This window comes from Oenanthe melanoleuca, chromosome 4 (assembly GCF_029582105.1).
Source record: "Oenanthe melanoleuca isolate GR-GAL-2019-014 chromosome 4, OMel1.0, whole genome shotgun sequence".
Taxonomy (NCBI): Eukaryota; Metazoa; Chordata; class Aves; order Passeriformes; family Muscicapidae; genus Oenanthe; species Oenanthe melanoleuca.
The window spans coordinates 47,208,681-47,228,661 of record NC_079337.1 but is presented as its reverse complement, the minus strand read 5'-3'; the positions used below and the strand labels follow the sequence as shown (position 1 = coordinate 47,228,661).

Sequence of the window (19,981 nt, the reverse complement as noted above, 5' to 3'; positions counted from 1 at the left end):
CCCAAAGCGGGGGGTGCCGTGCCATCGAGTGCCCCCTCCCCGGGAGAGCGGGGTGAAGGCAGCGGCTCTTCCCCAAGCAGGGGGAGCCTCTCCATCCCCATCCCCGTCCCCGTCCCCCCGGCGGAGTGCCGAGTCCCCCGCCCGCCCTCCCCCGGCCGCAGCGCCGCCCGCGATGCGATGCTCGCGGCGGGAGGCGGCGGCGCGGGCATTTGCATGGGCTGGAGGCAAAGCGGCTTCGCCCGTCTGTTTTATTTTTAGCTGGCAGCTCAGGACAGCACAGCAGCGCGGCTCCGCTCCGCCGGCGGGGCGGGCGGGGCGGCAGCGAGGGAGGACCGAGCCGGGCGGGCACCGGCGGAGCGAGGTTACCGCAGGAGGGCTGCAGCCAGCCGGGCTGCGGAGCGCCGCCGCCCCCGGCTCCCGCCCCGCCGGCTGCGAGCAGGGACCGGCAGCGAGAGGCGGCGAGGGACGGGCACGGCCTCCGGCGCTCCCTCGCTGCGGCCGCGGCTCGGTGCCTGGCGGCTCGGTGCCTGGCTTCTCCCCCGCCGCAGCCGCGGCGCGCCGGGGCCCTGCAGATGGCCAGCGCTGGGCTGGAGCTGGGAGAGGTTCAGCCTCCTCCCGAGCCCCCCCAGCCTGAGCTGGCCTTCACCGAGGCTCAGAAGTGGATCGAGGTAAGCCCGCGGGAGGGCAGGGGTGCGGGCGCCCGACCCCATCGGGGACACCCCGCGGGACAACTCGGTGTCCTTCCCTTCCCCCCCACCCGGTCGCTGTCCCCCCGGGGACTGTGGGCATTTTATTCCACGCTGATCTCTATCTCGGCCTCCCCGCCGCTCTCCCCAGCTTCCATCACTGCGGGGAAAGCAGCCGGGGCTGGCCGAGCCACCTCTCATCCCCCGCGTAGGGTGCGCGCCTTTGGATGGGCCCCCGCCCCCCTTCCGTCTCTTCCAAACTTAATCTGCTAATCGCATTTCCCCTCCCCGCCCCCGGCGCTGGGATGAACGGGACTGCTGTAAACATGAGCCGGGCAGGTGCGGAGCCGCGGAGCGGACGCGGATGCTTCCCCGTCCCCCGCGGGGCCCCGGTTCCGCCGGGAATCGTCCGGCCCGGCCCCGCCGGGAAGCGCCGGGAAGCGCCCGCGGCGGGCTCGGAGGCGGCGGCCGCACAGGTAGCGCTCCGCAGTGCGCGGAGGGGCGGGCCGACAGCCCTGCTGCCCCTGCTCCCGTCCCTCAGCCGCCAAGGAGAGATATTTAGTCTGGCTGCTCAAGCAAGGCGGAAAAAAATAGATGTGCTTGCTGTTTGCTCGCCTCGTAAAACGGAAAGATGGGCAGGTGGTGGGTCAAATTTAATAGTTAAATATTTTGGCATGTGCCAATAGACGCTTAAAATAGCTCTCCATCTGATTTCCGGTACAGCACATGCGTGAAGGTTCCATAAACCCAGATGCCAGGCTAGCTGCTCCCTTCAGCTGTGGGCTTTGAATGTAATCTGCAGCTTGTAGAAAGCCTCAGTGGATTCTCTTCTCTGAAAGTGACTAGGCAAAAGGTTGTAAAAATCGTTGTGACTTTAAGATTCTGTGAAGCCCTGGGAATTTCAGACTGTGATGTTTTACTCCAGTGTCAATTGGAAAAGTAATGCTGTGTCAGTCTTCAGGGAATTGGCCCTGACACGATGTGAATCTGGCTGGTGTAGGACCAGAGGCAGAGGAACCACAATGAATGTGAAAGGAAGGGCTTTTTTGCCAAGGAAAGGTGAGCATGAAGCTTGGAAAAGTGAAATGCACATAAACACCATTTGTCTTGGGAAGATGGGTATGTCAGTTTCTGTATAGCCTTCTTAATGACAGAGGACCAGGGGAGAGAGGCACGTGATTCCATCATACATATGGTATAAAAATACCTTGTGACCATGGGTCCTGCTGACTGCTAATGAAGCCAAGAACTCAATGGTGAAGCAGCTCTTTACAGATAACAAAGCTGTCATCAGCCACTCCAGGCATGATAATAATTAAGGGAATGTAAGTCTTCCTTTATTAGAGCAGAATCTTGTGGTCAGGCAGAAACTTTTCTCTTGGGCAGTTTATTCCACGTTTCACTGTGGCAGGAGATCTCATGCCTGTCTCTTGTGCTACACAGGCCCTGGTGAGCAGAGCAGGAGGGCTCTCTAAGTTCTTCGTCCTCCATGCAAGTCCAAGAGTTCCATGTGAACAGGGGAAGCTGTCAATAACTTCTTGTGCTTCCTCCACTTTATAAAGCATCATCTGCTGGATGCATGAATGACAGAACTGTAATGTACTGTTAATTTTGCAACCATCCTCCTGCCTGAGGGGAATGTGTCAGGAGCCTGGAGCATTGCCATGGCTGTGGTGTGAGAGGGAAGCATCTCCCTTTCCAGTAGTGCCTGGAGTTGATGCTCCCACTAAGAGAAAGAAGGAAGAAGCTGCCAGTGAAGCAAATGTGGCTTAATTTGCCTAACACATTATATTTCCTTTTAATCCCAGTTTGGCTTAAGCTCTGGAGCATGAGGGTTATTACCTCTTCCAAAAATCTGGTCAGCATTCAGTCTTCTAAAACTGGATGATTTGAACTGACTGAATTATGTGGAATTTGGTATGCTACTGCGAAGTTATTGAAAAGAAATGTCAGTCTTAAAAAGAAATAAAATTTTAAAAAAATAGGAAATGATAAGGTATTGACATGCAGTGTGCCAAGCCCTATCAATTTGCATGAAAAGCAGAAATAGGGGTCATGCTGTGCCTGGCTACTAAATCCATCTGCTTCATCTGGCTCTGTACTTGTCTCTCACCAGTTTATTCTCTGGCCTAGAGATGTTAGCAAATGTCCAGTGTGTTGTGTCTTCCAACTTCCTTCTGACCATTTGAAGTAGCTCTCTCAAATGAAAATAGAAGAAATGATTGCAAGGAGAGCTGTTGAACCTGTAGTACAGGGCAGGCAAACTAGTGAAAATGTTGGCAGTGCAAGACAGCTTAAAACCTGTCATAGCCCGTAAAATAGTACCATGCAAGGAAATTAAAGTAGAAATGGACAGACTGAAAACTCTCCCAGCTTACTGTGCAGTTTTGTTCCTAACAATTAAGTTTTGTGACTTGCTTGCTCCATGCTCATCTGGTTTAAATCCTCTTGTGAGGATTTTTGCTGTCACTATTGTTGTAGGGCTGCAGAAATCCACCCTGTGGTCTGCAGTATATTTCTCCTCCGGTGGGACTGGAAGCGGAGGCTTCTTCTCTTCTTGTGGGTGGGCATCCAAGACATTAAGTGATGAATGTTTAGGTCTGAAAGGATCAAGGACCTTCTGTTCCACTGCTCCAGAGGTCTTAGGGGTCTTGTCTTTGCTCCTTGGGTCTGCCACCTTTCACCAGAGATGGGCTTCTGTGTGCCAGAAGCCTTCATTTTTCTCTGCCAGCATTACTTTAATCTGGATGCTGCAGTGTAGGGTGGTCTAAACTACACTGAAGTTTTGGTGGATTCTTGTACTAATGCTCTTTCCTCTCCCTGGAGCTCTGACCCAGTAGCACTGAGGTGTTCACCTTAGCAGGGAAAAAGGCCAGAGCTCTGACCTACTGCCAAGGCTGCTTACATATTTAATAATCTGTGCTTTGTAAGAGAGTATTTCAAGTGATAGGTTTGGTCTCTTCTCTGTGTTGCAGAAGGTGAGATTTAGGAATTCTGTGGAGTTTTGGTCATTAGTCCCTTTGGGTAGGAAACCAGAGTTCAGGCTTGTTTAATTTTGCAAAAATATCAACTGTGCATCCCTCTTGTAACAGCAAACTAATCTATTATTTTAGTTTAGCTTGGCATGTACTACTTAAGTGAAGAATGCCCTGTAAATGATGAAATGCACCTTATTAGTAGCACTCAGAGGAATTAAAAATAAAGGCACTGAATGAAAAACCCTGTGAGAGAGCTACAACAGTCTGCATTATTAAAGGTGTATCTCATTTCAAGTAACCTGTCTCAGTTTCACTGAAAGAATATATCAACCTTGTAAAGCCTAGTGGCATACTGCAGCAAAATAACAAATCTAATTTAATCTAGTGGTCTGTAATCTTAAAATATCAAGGTTCTCCTTATGCATGCCTAGTCTAGAATAGCTAGTGGTTGAAAGAACATCTGTATAAACAGAGTTATTCTTGCTGTAAAGACTCATAGGAGAATAATACGGTAATAAAGTCACATTTAATACTGGTATAACTCCTAGGGGTATTGTTATCTCCTCATCATGCCTCCTAGCCTTGCCTCATTAATATGCTCTCTCCTCATTGCTGAGACTTGGTTCAATTAGGGATGGCTTTTCCATAGATTTGTATTCCTTAGAAACTTTGCCAGCTGATAAGAATGCTTCCTTTACAGTTGTGTGACAATAATAAACAGCTCGTGTTTTTCTGCCCCTTGTGACCGGTGCTTGACTTTATCCCTCTAGATGTGTGTGGGCTAAACCCTGTCAACTTCTAATAATCTGCTGCTTTTTCCTATATACATTCCCCACGAGGATTCTTGTGTTGTGGAGAAATTTGCCAGCCTGAGAAATTTGCTGGGTGTTTTGTGACATATTTTTGCCTTCTAGAAAAACACTTTTTAGGTTTTTGTATTTGAGGTGGTGTTTTAAGTTGGTAACAGTGGTGCTGCTTCTAGGAGAAGCTAAGTCCATGTTCATTCCCTAGTTCCTCTGGATGTGTCACATAATGAAGCAGCATAGGCAGGCCACTCCTGCACTACCTTCTCTGTGGAAGAGTATGAGAATTATATGCCTCATAAATTCAGGGAAGTGACTCAGGCAAATACATTTCATGTCGTTTTCTTGAGCTGGGAGTCTAGAAACAAGGTTTCTAAAAGGTGTCTCTTTCAGTCCGGGAGCTGTGGTTCCTGCTACAAAAATGTAACTTAAAAGGAGTTGAAGGAAGTTCATTGAGCAAATCTTTCCTGATGGTGATGGACTTGTTTGGAGTATCTGCAGTGGTGACCTGGAACTTGAGCAATATGCAAGTTTGTTTATATGATCTTAGAGATGCAGAATGACCTTTGAGGAGCATCAGAGATAAAGCTCTTTTGGTGAAATGTGTTGGGGAAGCTGACTGATTCACTGAGAATATGAGTGACCTGCAGGAGTGTTTCTGTTTCCAAACATGTGTAGACATCTACTCATCTGTGAAGCTGATTCTAAGATCCTCGAATAAGGACTCAGTTCCTCTGAACATTGACACAGTTCCTAGAACAGTGGTGCCTGTAGTCAAACTGGGACCTTTGGGTGCCACTACAGTCATGCCATTATTTGGGTAGGAATGCATTAAATCCAACAGACATCTCCTCTAGCAAGCATTTCCAGAGAATTCAGTTTAACTACTTTACTAGAGTATTTCAATACAACCACTTAAGTGTAGAGCTCTAAAACTGAATGGTTTTATTAATCAAATATTATAGAATAATTGTTGAATGAGCCTCCAAGCAGTGCTTGCAGGTCAAATTTCTCAGTCTTTAGCCTTTCTTTCTTTTAAGCCCTTTTTCTTCTGCTGGACAAGTGTCTTACTGATATATTTTATGGGAATTAATTTATTAAAGTGAGAAAGTGTATCCTCAGACTAGAAGAAACCTATGCAAATGTGTTAGACAAGTTGCCTGATATGTGGACAAGCTGAAGTATAGGCCAGAAGAATCCTTCCCACAGTGCAAGGTAACCATGAATAGGTGTGTGACTGATATCTGGCCCTAGATGTATATGAATGCAGGGTAACTTTACTGTGGTTACAGTGACTGGACTTGGAGAGGAATTCTTCTCTGCTATCTCTACATCTCCTCCTGGGCAGCGTTTAGGGACTGCAGGCAAGACAGATGGGATGCTCTTCATTCTGGCTCAGTTAGTCATTCCATGGAATGAGAGCTGAATTGATTTAATGGGGGTAGAAGAACCCACCCAAACTCTCTGACCCTGTCAGACTACCACCTTCTAGAAATTTTCCCCTCTCCAGTTGCCTGGCAGCTGACCTTCTGTGCTGCATACATGAACCCAGTTCCCTTGTCATGAGATCTGTTTAAGCCATGTTACAAGTAGTGCTTGGCACAGGGGGGAAAATAATCAGAACAACAATACCATTGATGCAGGGATAATGTCAGGAAATGCAGGACTGAACTCTTAATTGTCTCAAACCTGAATTAATTTCTACTTTCAGTATTGAAATTTGAAAATAGGTGAAAGATCTGACCTTAACACCAGTCTGGGATGCCATTGTGCAGTTGGTGGTGGAGACCAGTTAGCACAGCTATGTAAGGTCCTGTGCTTGTTCTGCTAGTAACTACATTTTTAAAATTATTTTTTTAAGGCAAGCTTTAGTCCTCTAGAAAGGAAGGTGAAATTTTTTCAAAGATGCAGTTTAAATAGTGGATACAGCAGAATTTTCTACCTTCTAAAATGTTTTGGCTTATCAGGTTATAAAAACATATTTTGTTTGGAAAATCTAGCAGTCAAGGAGCTTCCCATCCATGGATGAAAAACTTTGTGCATTCATTCTCTGCAAACATTCAAAAAACAGTTTTTTAATGAAAAAGCCATTTCTGGGGTGAAAGTGTCACTTAAAAGGACAGCTGCATGGGGAAAGATATGAACACTGGCGAGCACTCCATGAAGATCTAAGCTTTCCCTCCTTCTCCTTCTCCTTCTCCTTCTCCTTCTCCTTCTCCTTCTCCTTCTCCTTCTCCTTCTCCTTCTCCTTCTCCTTCTCCTTCTCCTTCTCCTTCTCCTTCTCCTTCTCCTTCTCCTTCTCCTTCTCCTTCTCCTTCTCCTTCTCCTTCTCCTTCTCCTTCTCCTTCTCTTCTCCTTCTCCTTCCAGTATTATCACTTAAAGGACAAAGACTTGCCTCAGGCCCTTAGAGCACAATGAGTACAGATACTATGGCACCAGGACCATGACATTAAAATTGATAGCTGAAACTTCTCCCAGCTGTGTTAATCACTGTCCTTGGTGAAAGGGTGGTGGCCTGTGCCCTTGAGACAGCCTTGTCAGAATGTGAAGAGCAGTAATGTACCACAGCTTGAAATGAAGAAATCCCTGTTTATTACTGCCTTTCATTTTATAAACAGCATAAATGCACTTCCTGTACCTGGGGCAGGGTGGGGACTGGCGGCTGGGGCAGCAGCTCTGATGGAAAGGACTGGGGGAACCTGTGGGGAAACAGGCTGGGCACAGCCCTGTGGGGTTTTGGCAGCAGGAGAGGCTACCCCTTCATGCTCTTCTGGATCTTCAGTAGTGATGGAAGGGGCTGTTTGCTCCTGTTTGGCACTTGCTAGGCCACTCTTGGAATACTGCATCCAGTTTTGGAGCCCAGAGTGTGGGAGGGACATTGATAAGCTGGAGGAAATGGAGCAGGGAGCCCCCAGGCTGAGTTGGGCTGGGATACTTGCCATAAGAGAAAGGGTGATGGAGCTAGGCTTCTTCAGGAGAGGTGGCTTTGTGTGGACATGGCAGCAGCATCCCTATACCTGTGAGCAGGTTTTTGGGAAGACAGATTCAGGCACTTCACAGAGGTGTGTGACAAGAAAATGAGATACTTGTCATAAATTAAAATAGGAAAGACTATCCCTTGATACAGGGAGAATTTTTTCACCATGAGCCAGATGAACATTTGTGCAGGTTGACCAGAGATATTGGGAGAACACTATCCCTGGAATGCTTCACTCCTGAGTGGACAAATCTGGGAATGGCCTGGCCAGACCCAAGAGCTGCCCTTGCACATAGCAGGAGGTTGGACTAGAGTTCTTCTGAGGTCCCTACCAGGGTGGTTATTCTGTGCATCTATAACTCAGTGGGTCAATAAGCATCACTTAATTTTATTTTTAATGCTACTTTATAGGCCACTTGTGTTATTGTAGTGAAGAGCCTGTTTATATAAGCAAGATCCTTTTTTATACAAAAGCAAAATTCATAAGGCTTATGGCAGGCATCTTCAGGGTATGCTGCTGAGTTTTCTTTGTAGAAACTCATCAAGGCAGTGTGAAATATGTTTGGCTTCTAATCTAACTTTTTACTAAACCTGTTTTATTATAGGAAACTGTAAAAATTACCAATTTCCTTGACTTGGCTTGAATTTTTTTTTGGTTGTTATTTAATTCATTGTGCGCTGCTATAATTGACCATTAAGGAATTTAAATTTCCTTTCCTTTCCAGATCTTGAGAAGATGACATGCAGGCTTAATTCTTGAGAATTCAAATGCTAAATCCTTAAGAGGCTTTTTGTTTGTGGTATTAGTTGTTTAGAAGAATCCTTTACCTTGATAGTCACTCTGCCCAGTCCCAGTATAACTTGCTACTGTTAACTAGGGTTTTTCTTTAGTTATATGCATATATGATGATTAGTGCCAGCAATCCTTACCTTAGAAAAATGTCTAGCTCAACAATAGAGTTAATAATAGAGCATCTGATATTAAAATTGATTAAAAGTAGTCTCCTGAATTTTTGATTGATGAGGAAAGAGGAAAGTCCTCTTCATTTGCTCATTTGAAGAGAAACCCTATTTTGCTGCTTTTGGCTGTTCAGAGGTCTCATGCCTAGCACCAAAGACAGCTTGATTTTGAAATCAACTTTGACAAGCTAAGATTCTGAAAAATAACACTGCTGTGGCTTCTTGGCTTTGGCATCATTGTCAATGATTCACAGAGCACTTCACAGGCTGAGGAGCAGCATGGTGGAGGCAGAGGAAGCAATTCTTTAATTCTGCTCTGAATGGATGGATGAGCAAGGTAAGAGAGAAATGCTCTTCATTAATTGCTCCTTCTCAGAGTGTTCTGCATGATCCCTGGTTCATGATGGAAATAAGACAGGGATTTTGCAATGTGTGATCCCACTGTGAGTTTCAGGAAGAATGTCAAAGTTCTCTGTAATGGCTTTTTCCTTATGCTGTTCCAACATCCAAATTCTCTCTACCTCCATTTGACTTTTCCACAGTCTTCAGATGAATCCCAGGTCTTCAGTTATCTGCAAGTTATATGGAAAGTGGCTGCACATACTTTGTGTAATGTACAAAACCCACGAGACCTCATCCTGATACTGTAAATGCATTCCCTCCAGTTTCCTTTCCTCCTGGTGTTGGTAGATCTCCCTGGAGTGTTGCAGTCAGGAGCAGTCAAATGTCTGGGTGGATTACAATATAATTTAAAAAATAAATTAAGCTGCTACCTGCAGTCCCTCAGACATACATTGCTGTGTTTCAGGTCTTTCTCACCTGAAAGCAAAAAATCTATGGAAAGATTAATATATGAGAGTTCCAAAAATTTATTTTAGCTCTGATACATACATTCATCAAAATGCTGGTCAAGGGCTTTACATAATGTGTTGATAGTGCTTGATAGAACTGCATCATCTGAATTCCTTCACATGGGATGGGGCTCTTGGAAGGAGAAGTTGAACTGAGGATGAAGAAAAGTATGGTCTTCCATTTTGGGACCTCTGCATTTCCAGAGCAGCAGGAAAAACTCTGAATGATCTTTCCACCAAAACCAGAAGGCCAAGGAACTCAAAGGAATTTATAGCTCAGTGTCAGGTCACAGACTGGCACACAGAAATTTTAACTGTTGCTCTGAGTTGAGAAGCACAACCTTGCTTTTGCAAAAGCAGAGGGTGATGCCCATAGATAACTGATTTCAAGTGGGAGCAGAATGCCTGCATGGCTACAGAGAACAGGGAGCTGAGGTGAAAAATCTCTTTGTGGGGCTTTGCCAGCACTGTTCTCCATGCAATGCACAAAGTTATGCTGTTGTATCACAGCAGATTGTGGCTCTGGTGGAGGTTAGAGGTCTTGCTATGTGTCTTAAAGCAAATGTAACTCCCAAATCCAAACATCTAACTTTAGTCTTCACCTGCATATAAATATTCAAGGAAATTATGGAATTCATAATGATTTAATTTCTTCTGCAAATTTTATATCTGATATTGGTGTATTGGACACTCCATTTCAATTCTTTTCCAAGAAATACTGGAAATCTTTTGTCCAAATATCTAGTTTACTAATCCAGAAAATTCTTAAGTAAGAGATTTTTTTAAGACTGCTGTCAGAGAAGGGAAGCTTTTGTGTCTGAGAAAAAGCACTGAAGTCTTCCTCTGCAATTTTTTTTCATGAATTTCTAATTTTGAATATTAACTTCATGCCTTTGATGGCAATTTCTGCTTGTATTTTCCATTTTTTTTCCAATTTAAAAAGAGTCATGGTGTGTTAGCTGAAGTCTGCCACTTGTCAGTGAGCATTTTCTGGCTGTGTTTGGGAAAGGGGGAGGGATGGGAAGAGGCAGGAGTGGCTGCCTTGTCTGTGCCAGGCTGGGGCAGGCAGGGATGCCCAGTGTGCCAGGGTGTTCAGCCATGAATCCCTTGGCTTTGTTTCTGTGCGATTGCTGTGATTCGTTTCAGTGGGCTAACTCATATATTGTTGCAAGAAAAACAACTCTGGAAATCTTTTCAGTCCAGAGGCATAAATGTAACTATGTAATCTAAACAGAAAAAAAAAAAAATAAATAAAAAAATAGTAACTATGTAAGTATTCTTTTTTTGTTGTTGTCCTTTTTCTGATTCTGATGAGTTGCTTTTTAAAGTTGTGGTTTGGAAGAAGGAAGCTATGAATTTAGGAGTACTCATGGGCAGTGTCTGTCTTCTGACAATGTTTGGATCAGTCAGAGATAGGTAAGAAAATAATTTATTTTCCAGAAAAAATTTTCCTTGCTAGGAAAAGAAGGTGTCATAATCAGTAAGTCACAAATGTGAGTCTTGCCAGAGTTCAGAGAAATTATAAAAAACATTAGCCTAATATCCTACCCCTCCCAAAACTAATTTTTATTTTAACAAGGGGGCTTCAGTTTTGGAATAACATGTTAAAAAACCAAAAATCAACAAAGTTTAATTGACTCAAATGATCCTTTATTAGAAACATCTTGCCGCTTCCAAAGGGAAGAAGAAGTACCCTCTAAACATTTCAATCATGAACATGCAGATCTTCAGTCTTGCTGGGACTTTGTCTTGTCCTTCCCTCAGACCAGAGCCACTCTGCCCATGTCACTGCTCTGCTGAGGGTGCTCAGGAGCTCTTTCTGCCAAGGCAGGTCCTTGTGGCTGCTGGTGGTGAGGGCTGCAGGCAGTGCTGGTCTCTCAGGATGGCCCAGGGGCATGGCCACTGCTGCAGGGGAGCTGCTGGCTCTTGTGTGGTGGCTCCAGCAGCGGCTCCAGCACAGGCAGCTGTGACATTGCTGCCCCTGACATCCAGAGACTCTCACAGATAGATTGGCACAGCACAGCAAAGGGTGAGATATGCCCTGTGAGGAGATGAGCACAAAGGGAGCACAGAGTGTTAAAAATAAGGCTGGTGAAGTTGCAGTATTAGTGGCTAGCTTATTTTTTCTTTTGTCTTCAGTCAGAGTTGGGATTGAAGTACAAGAGACATGATTTTTGTATTTGGACTCAGTAGTTTATTAATTCTTATCTATTGTACAATGAGTGCTACAGCACTTCCAGCTAATAAGCTAAAAATTGTAAAATAGACATATATTTTAATTGTTACAAGGTCTTTTAAAGGCAAGTAGTCCAATTAAGAGCTAACATTTATATTATTTATATAATTTATTTATATAAATTATTTATATTATTATTTATACTTTATTATTTATACTTTTGACCTAATGACCAAACACCTGTGACCTGCAGTGCCAACCAAAAACTATCCAATCAAAAACTACTACTTAAAACCAAGAAGAAGAAGACGAGCCAACACCCCAGAATGTCCATCTTGTCCCATACCCATTACTATATTCTAAAACCCCAAATTCCAAACCCTTCACCATGTGATACTGCATGCTTCTATTCAAACTACACACCAGTGATTCTAACTCCATCGCTTAAATTTGGAAGCCTTGTCCAAGGCTCAAGCCAAAAGCAGTGCTCTGTTGGGGGTTAGTGCCAGAAGGCACAGAAAGTTCAAAAGTTCCAGGCTTCAGGGTTCCAACATCACAGTAATTTTACCTCCCTTGTTTATCTTTCAATAATTTTTTTCTCCCAGGAAGCAGTCCTCAGTTAGATTTGCAGATGTTCACTTGCTATGGGTGCCCTCCAACTACAAGCATCAAACTGGATCTGTCAAGGATATGCAGTTTATGAAGGATGCACTGCAATTGGTGGCAGAACCTTCTTGGAGCACCCTAAACAGGAAAAATGTGTATTTTTATTTAAAAATGCATCTTAGTAATAAATGCTTTGTAACTTTATTCCTTTCACTCATTTTGCTTTGTGTTAGTAGCTTTGGGGGAGAAAGCAAGCAAAGCTGTTAAAGATATCTATGGGACAATTTAATGAAATTCTATGTGTGACATTCCAGTAAGATATTGTCTACCAGTGCTTGCAGGATTTTATCCAACAATTTCTCTTCATTGTAGTGCACTAGTGTCTCTGATATTGTACTGCTGAATAATAGCTTTGATTCCGTAGTTTTTATTTTTGGATTTCAACCAAGACTCTTGAGTGCATATTCTGGTTATAGGCAGATCTGATACTTGTGGTTTTAACATCCATCCTCAATATTTGTTAGCTTTTCAGTGCAATGCTTAGTTCTCCATTGCCATACTTTTTCTTTTTTTTTTTTTCTTTTCTTTTTTTTTTTAATAAATTGTGTGGAAAAAACTTGCATTTCAGCTTCCCACATTAAGGGCCTTGAAATCAATAGATCAAAGCCAGAGCAGACTTGCTGGAAATGGTGCAATTTCAAACTGTGTCGAAAGCTTTTGTTTTCTGCCTTTTTCCTGTCTCTTGGTATCTCCCAAGAGAAGGAAGACCGTGAGGGGGGTCTCTGTGTAGGGAAAGGGGAGTTGCATTCCTCATTTCATGCTTGGGGTGCAGGGCTGTGTGACTGGAAGGTGCTGATTTTCAACCAGGTTGAAGTTTTCTTTTAGGATTGAGAGGGAAAACATAAGCATCTTGTACACAAAAACATATGAAGAGAGCAAAACATAAGCTCCTATTTTTGTGTATGGTGGGGAGGGAGAGTGTTTTAAACTTAGAAATGCAACAGCATGAAAGCTATGGATGGTTGGTAAAACAGATGTGATAGAGTCAACAAAGCTGAGATGCTTCCAAGATTCCAAAAACTCTCGCTGCTACTCTGTTGAGGATATTTCTTCAACAAAAAGCAAGTCAGAGAAATGGCTCTGCTACAATGTAGAAAGCTGCTGGCAGGGACAGAAGGTCCCTTCAAATGTGCACACTGGTTCTTTGCTGTCCAGAGGTGTAACACAGCAGAATTCCTTAGGACAATGGCAAGAGATGAAAAGAGCTGCTGTCTGACAAGTCTTCCACAACCAATTGCATTTAGAGATTGCCATGAAAATGTCTTGTAAATGACTGAGCTTGAAGCCAAGTGTGTTGGCCTGTGCACTTGTCCTACTCCTCAGAGCCATGATTTCTTCCTGCCAGAAGTCTAATGAGGCTGTTGGAGGGAAAGAGCTCGTTTGGGAATTTCTGGGCTGCAGTAACTATAGCTCTTTCACTCCCAGTGCAGTGACAGAACATTTGAACTAAAACAAGTTAGGAGAATTACAACTTTGTTCTCACTAGTAAAGCGAAATGTGCTTTTTTGCTCATCAGCAGCCCATCTAACTTAAAATATGGCTTTTGACAGAAGGGCTTTGGACCATTTTACTTGCTGCTTGTGTGGGCAATGTTGGGGGATTTTTGGTCTGTAAATGACTGCCCAGTAATCCGTCTGTTAATGCACAGAAATATGGGTGGCAAAAGGCACTCACTTGATGCATTTGTCACATGGATTCTGCCAGCTCTCTGCCTCCCATGCGCATTAAGGGCTTAAAATATCTTTATATAGGGTAATGGTTATTGCAAGCTTACTCGAGTAATTCATGTGCAGTTGGTCATCCATGCCCCTTGTATCTTCATATCCTGGGGCATATAACTTCAGGGATTTTCTTCTAAACTTGCACAGACATAAATAAATTTAAGAAATTTAGTTGAGAGATGGGAAGAAATGAGAATTAGCAGGGTCTGGATAAAGAGCTTCAACAGAACACAGCCTGTAACAAGCACTTTAGAGAATATAAGCTAGATCAGGCATGTCTAATCCACTGCAAAATCTCCATTTCCCCAAGAAGTCCTGGTTGGAGTGGGGATCTCAGGCTCTGATCATGTTGCAGGCAAAATGTAGCTCTTCCTACTGGAAATATTTGATAGCAATTCTGACTAGAGTGAGTTGCTCAGCAGGGCTTAATAGAGATTCCCTGGTACATTGTTTCTCTGAAGTTGTGTCTTCAAGAGTTTTGCATTTAGTGTTTCCTTCTATCACAGTAGAAAGTGAGAATCATGAGTACAAACAGATACCAATTTGCCAGATCATCTCTTTGGAAGACACTTGAACTCACCTCTCAAATTAATTCCAAATTGACCCTGCTCTGTTTCTGAAGAGTTGCTTCTTTCCTTTACTGCTTCTGTCTTTGTCCATAAACCCTGTTTTTAAGATAGAAGGTGGTGGAGGCAGATTTTAGTTAAACTGTGGTGTGAGCTCCTGGTTTTGCTTTGAGGTTGGGCTGAACATATTGCTTTCCAGCTCTAGGCAGTTGTTCCTCTAGTCGACTTGAACAGCATTTCATCCTGACAGCTGTTTTGCTGACATTATTCCCAGTTAGTTATTCATTGGGATTAAGGGCTTTCTGCAGCCAGAACTCTTTGCTGGGACTGGGCTGTCATTTGGCAGACCATTTAACCAGTAATTCTACAGCGCTTAAAAGTTTAAATTTGCCCTACATTCTTCGTATTTGGAGTTTCAGCTTAATTGCTCTGTGGGCAAAGAATAAAAATTTACTATAAATACACTCATTTTTTACCTGTTCCCCTTACGCACAATATTTTCAAGCCAGAACTTTAAAAGCCAGGTTCTGGTGAGGGTTGCTTTTCCCTGGGATAACACAGGTACAATGTGTGGGGTTGGGACTCTGTATACAGCTGTTCCTTGAATACTCAGTGGAGTCCATGAGCAACAAAAAGGTAACAGCATTTTTTTGCAGTGTTCACTCTCTGAAGGTGATTACTGTTGTTTCCAGGTTTGGTCCTATGGATAGCAAGATCCTGGGAGGAGAGTTCTTGTAATGGTGGTGGTGATGACACTGGTGCTGCCTCCTTCTGCCAGTGCTGCTGGTAGCAGGTGGTGTCCCTTCACCCTGATTCCTCAGCTCTCAGGGAGGTAGCAAAGTGGCTCTTGCCAGCACAGCTGGGCTGGGTGTAGCTAGAGGAGAATTCTTTGTGTTTTGTGGATAACTTGGTGCTTGAATGTTCATTTTTCTCACTTCTCTGCTCCTTGGCAGGCACCTGATAGTAACTTGTCTTATGCTTTGAGAGTTAGTTTTAAGCTAAAGTGTAAGCAGTCTTCCTGTAATTAAAATCAAGGATCAGTTCTCTTTAGGATCTGTAGCTTAATTTATCCTGGCACTGGCCCAGACTGGATGGAAAAACTGTTTCCCTCTGCAGGCTTCTTTACTGCTGCTAAGCAGGTAAAAGGAAGAACTCTGTCTGGGTTGCATGTTCTCAGAACATCTGTTTCTTTACTAATATGTTTCTTACTGGCCTTGGATCTATTGCATAATGAAGAATATGTTAAGCCTGTGTGTTACTCTCTCATGGTCTGCATCCAATTTCAGCTGTAGTGCCACCTACTCACACATTGAATCTATAATGTTTGGTGTAATTCCAGAAAGAATTGTGATAACCCCTTATTTTTTATCATATCTACCCTTTCCCTTGGCTTATAAATTTGTCCTGCTACCAAAGGGCATTGAATGAATTTGGTATGCTTCTGGTGAGAGTACTCTTGTGGGCTAACCATGGGCATGAAAGGAAAACAAAAAAAGGTTTTTATTATTGAAAAGAACAAAGTCTTCAATAAAAGGGCAAAAGGATTGATGTCACTTTCAGCTGGAGACAAATTTCTAACACTCTGTTAGGCTGATGTGTGTTATATTTTTAGACTTAACTTACTTTGGTTTAAGACTATTAATTTTAAATACCAGCCCAATTTTATTTGAAAAGCTTTGGAAAACCAAGTGTGCTCATGAGTATGAACTGGCACAACAGAATTCTGTCTCTAGAAAGATAGAACAGTGTTAAATAGTACTAAAAAAGTATAAAGTTACTTATATCATGTCTGTTACCAGAAGGTTCATCTTAAGACTGTCAAAAATGACCTGCTTCCTTGAATATCATCAGCAGAAACATTTACTAGATAAGTACTGACAAATGTCTTTTTTTTTTTTTTTTTTTTTTTTTTTTTTTTGTAAATGAGAGAATCAATCTGTGTAGCCATCCTTCTATCAAAGACCAAATAATTTAAATCCCATTCCTTCTCTTTGTTCTGTGTTGTACTTTTGCTATCCCAAGGATAGGTTTAGGGTCACATTGCAGACCAAGCAGATGATTCAGCTAAGCTTGTTGGGAGTGGAACAGAACTTTCTGGACATTTGTTATTTTTGCAGTTAAAGTAAAAACTGCCAGCCCTGTCCTACAAAGCCAAAGCCCATTAGTGCCCCAAAGCCCCATCAGCCAGCTTCCATTTTCATTTTTATAAAGCAGACTACAGAGATTACGATGTAATACTTGTACAGAAATACTGCTTTGAATTTGACAGCCTTTGAAAGTGGCCCAGACTGGAGTTGAGATTGTAGCTCAAGATGATCTTGTTGTTTCTTTCCTGGTTGGGAGATTTCATAATTGTGTGTCTTGAAAGACCATATTTTTATATTTTCACTCTTGGTGATATTGTCTCATTTCCTTATTGAGTCCAGATGTTTAGTAGTTTTGTTTTCTAGCCCTCTGATTTTAGGGTAAGTTTTGTAACTCTAGATAGAGTGAGTCCTGGTATTTTTGGTAGTTGTTGTTACCATAAGATAACATACTTAAATTTTTACAGGAAACTTATAATTCTGTATTAGAAATTTAATGTGCTAAGAGTAACTTGGCATTAGTCAGTTTTCTATTCTGTTGTAGCAGAAGTAAATTTCGTCATCCAAATGGGAAACAAAATTATTTACATTTTTAAGTACATTTATGATTTTTTAAAAATCCATTATGATAGCTTCCAATACCACAGAACTCGATTGGTATAATTTTGCAGAGGGTTGAGGAAGGCTCTGTGCATTCCTCCAAGAGTACCTTACTTTCTACACCAGTACTGGAAAATCCAGCTTCACACCCCCATGAACAGCAGAGCTTGTAAGAGGACAAGAGAATACTAATGTGAATGATGGTTTCCTGTATATGTAGGATATTTTTGGGCTAATGCTGAAGGTTTAGCCTCCACTAGAGCACAGGCAAACTGTTTGACTTCAGAGGAGTACAACAAACCTTCTTCCACTGGGCCTTTAAATTGTTTTATTACTGCTACTTTTCATTTGAACATATACTTTGTCTAACTGTTCACTCTTTTGGCACCTCATCTCTTGACCTTTGCTTGCAGCGTTTGTTAGAGTGAATTGCATGTACAAACTTAAACATGTTAAATTATCAAGAGGTGTGCTGTATTCTCCTTTGCAAAACAGGCAGCTTTTTGCCCCCCTCGTATGGTACCCAGCACCTCAGAGCCTGATCTTGCTGAAGAAGGCTGAATGCAAGTGAAATAAGAATTATCTCAGTAGTATGTTTCTGTCTTCAGTCTTGGAGAACGTGATGAAATTTGCAAGGTCAGGCCTGCTAAAATAACACAATAGTGTTGTCTCTGCAAGCTCAGTTCTCCTCATGGGCATGCATATTAAATACATGGTCACTGCTGTGTTTCTCCTGAGTATCTCTTTAGTGCACAGAATGAATAGCTCAGCTCTCAATGAACAGCTATTCAGTGTTTCACTTTCTCCTCACTGTTCAACATGCAGTCCTATGCCATGTTCTTTGTTTGCAGCTCAAACCAAATTCCAAGGATGGAATTATTTTCTCAGACTTTTGTGGTGCTCATCACTAAAGTATCTTTGCAAAAAAAGTTCTGTGCAAACATGAGCCTTATTTCATGCCTTCACTGTAAGTACCAGAATTGTGCTACAGAGAAATTGATTCAAGACTGTATGCTAATTTGAGACTCTCAAGACCTTGTATTCTTTGCCATGTACTTAGCATTCTGTAGCATTATAGAGGCAGAGCTATGGCTCTCTTCCTGTGCTGGGATGCCAGGCACTCATAGCAAATGAGCAGTGTGTGACTACTAATCAGCTATCAAATCTTGGTGTCACTGATTGCACTGGTGACACCAATGAGTGCAGTGGCACAAGCCAAGGCTCAGATCTCAGATCAAGTGTGTACTGGCTGAAATATAATATCATCTTTTCAACTCCCTGCAATTCTTCCCTGCTTTTGCTGCCTACATGCAAATTATACAAGGCAATGAAATATTATTGTCCTTGCCTGAAATGCTGGTCTCTAAGGCTTTCAGTCTCTGTCTTCTGTGATATAAACAACATAATAATTTAGTCTTGTTTTAATACCAGTTCTTTATTCTTAATCATCCTCAGGCAGTTTCCTTTTCTCCTGTCTTCTCACTTCCCTCACTCTCATACCTCACTGGACTGTGTGCTTTGAACTTAGCACCAGCCAAAGTGAAGGAGCAGTGTGGTGGGTGCTGTTGAATCCTAAGGTTTGGGACTGTTCTAACAGGTATAGGGGAAATTTCTGGCTCATCTTGGTGAAATCATTCATGCCTTGGAGACCCTTCAGGTTTTTAAAAAATTGTCTGTTTGCAAAAGACATGGTGACCCTTTAAATGTTATGATAAAAGCTTGGAATTTGCTTCTGGTTTTGTGCTGTCACTCAACATGAAGAGGTTTGTCTGATAAAATAGGCTCCAGGGAATCACAAAGCTATACATTTAAGTTAAGTTTTAGGATGCCATTTGTAAGACTCCTATTACCATTTTACAAGATAAGTGTTGATCAGAAAGGAAACCTTACCTGTCTTTCTTTGAAGCACAGGGTCTACATCATACAAGTCTCTTTTGGTGTGTTGGCATGAAATCACCTCTCAGAACAATACTTGCACAGTGGGTAGAAGTGGAGGATAGGCTCCCCAGTGGGGACACAGGTAAGCAGAATAAAAGTTTTGGCTGGAACCCTGGGAAAATGCTTGCAGCTAGTGTCTCTTGTGGAAAAAGAGAAGAAACTTGAGATTCTAGCACAAGGTAGCTTTGTGCAGGTTTCTGTTGATGGCAAAGAGAATGTGGAAAGTTGCATGGCAGACACTTGATAATCAGGCACCAAGCAAAATGCCTTTTGATGTTAAATCCTGTAGGTCCAGACAGCTTCTGAAAAACTGAAAATACACATTTTTTCCAAAGTAGCTTGACCATTAAGTAGGGGGAGGAGCTGGCAGAATGAATCCATAGGAGGATTTTTGAATCTGGATTGTGCCTGCTGCACTAATTTGAACCAGACATTATCCTGTGGGTCTCTAGACAAAGCCTCAAATAAAGTGAAGAAGGTACTTATATTCTGTTGGAAGAGTATGATCATTGTATCTGGAGCTTTTTTTGTTTATCCTATTCTTTGATTATGTGTGAGCACCATCAGTTTGCCATCTTTGAAAATCAGGCTGTGTATTCTGCAAAAGGTGGGAGTAGGCAGCTGGCTAATTCCCCAAGTGCTTTCTTGGGTACCCTGGCAGAGAAACTTATGGAAGACAGCCACAATTCACCAATGTTTATCTAGTTGCTCTAAAATTTGAGGGCTTGGGACAGTAGAATATGTTTTTGGAGATCCATTCATAGCTTTTTTCCTTTGATTTCTCTGAATAGGGTTTCACAGCATTTGTCTGAGTCTTATGACTCTTGTAAGTCCTGTTGTGGTTTGGTTTAATGTTGTATTAGGACAACATCAAGCATTTTGAGTAAAAAAATCTGTTTTTTACTGATACTGAATTCACTCATTAGATGCTACTGAGATTCCAAATTCTGAAAACAAATATAAATTGGGAGGAA

At 42.7% G+C, this 19,981-nt stretch overlaps 1 protein-coding gene across 3 annotated transcripts in view; it reads left to right on the top strand.

Annotated features, from left to right (window-relative positions):
* Nucleotides 1–247: 247 nt before the first annotated feature.
* LIMCH1 (LIM and calponin homology domains 1) overlaps nt 248–19,981 on the top strand; it is a 173,014-nt gene continuing 153,280 nt past the window's right edge. The window contains exon 1 of one of the 3 annotated variants that reach the window (XM_056489812.1): nt 248–668. In XM_056489812.1, the coding sequence (XP_056345787.1) occupies nt 573–668 (96 nt within the window). In that variant the 5' untranslated portion in view covers nt 248–572. The remainder of the gene's footprint in view (nt 669–19,981) is intronic. The other 2 variants (XM_056489811.1, XM_056489815.1) reach the window with 2 other exon arrangements.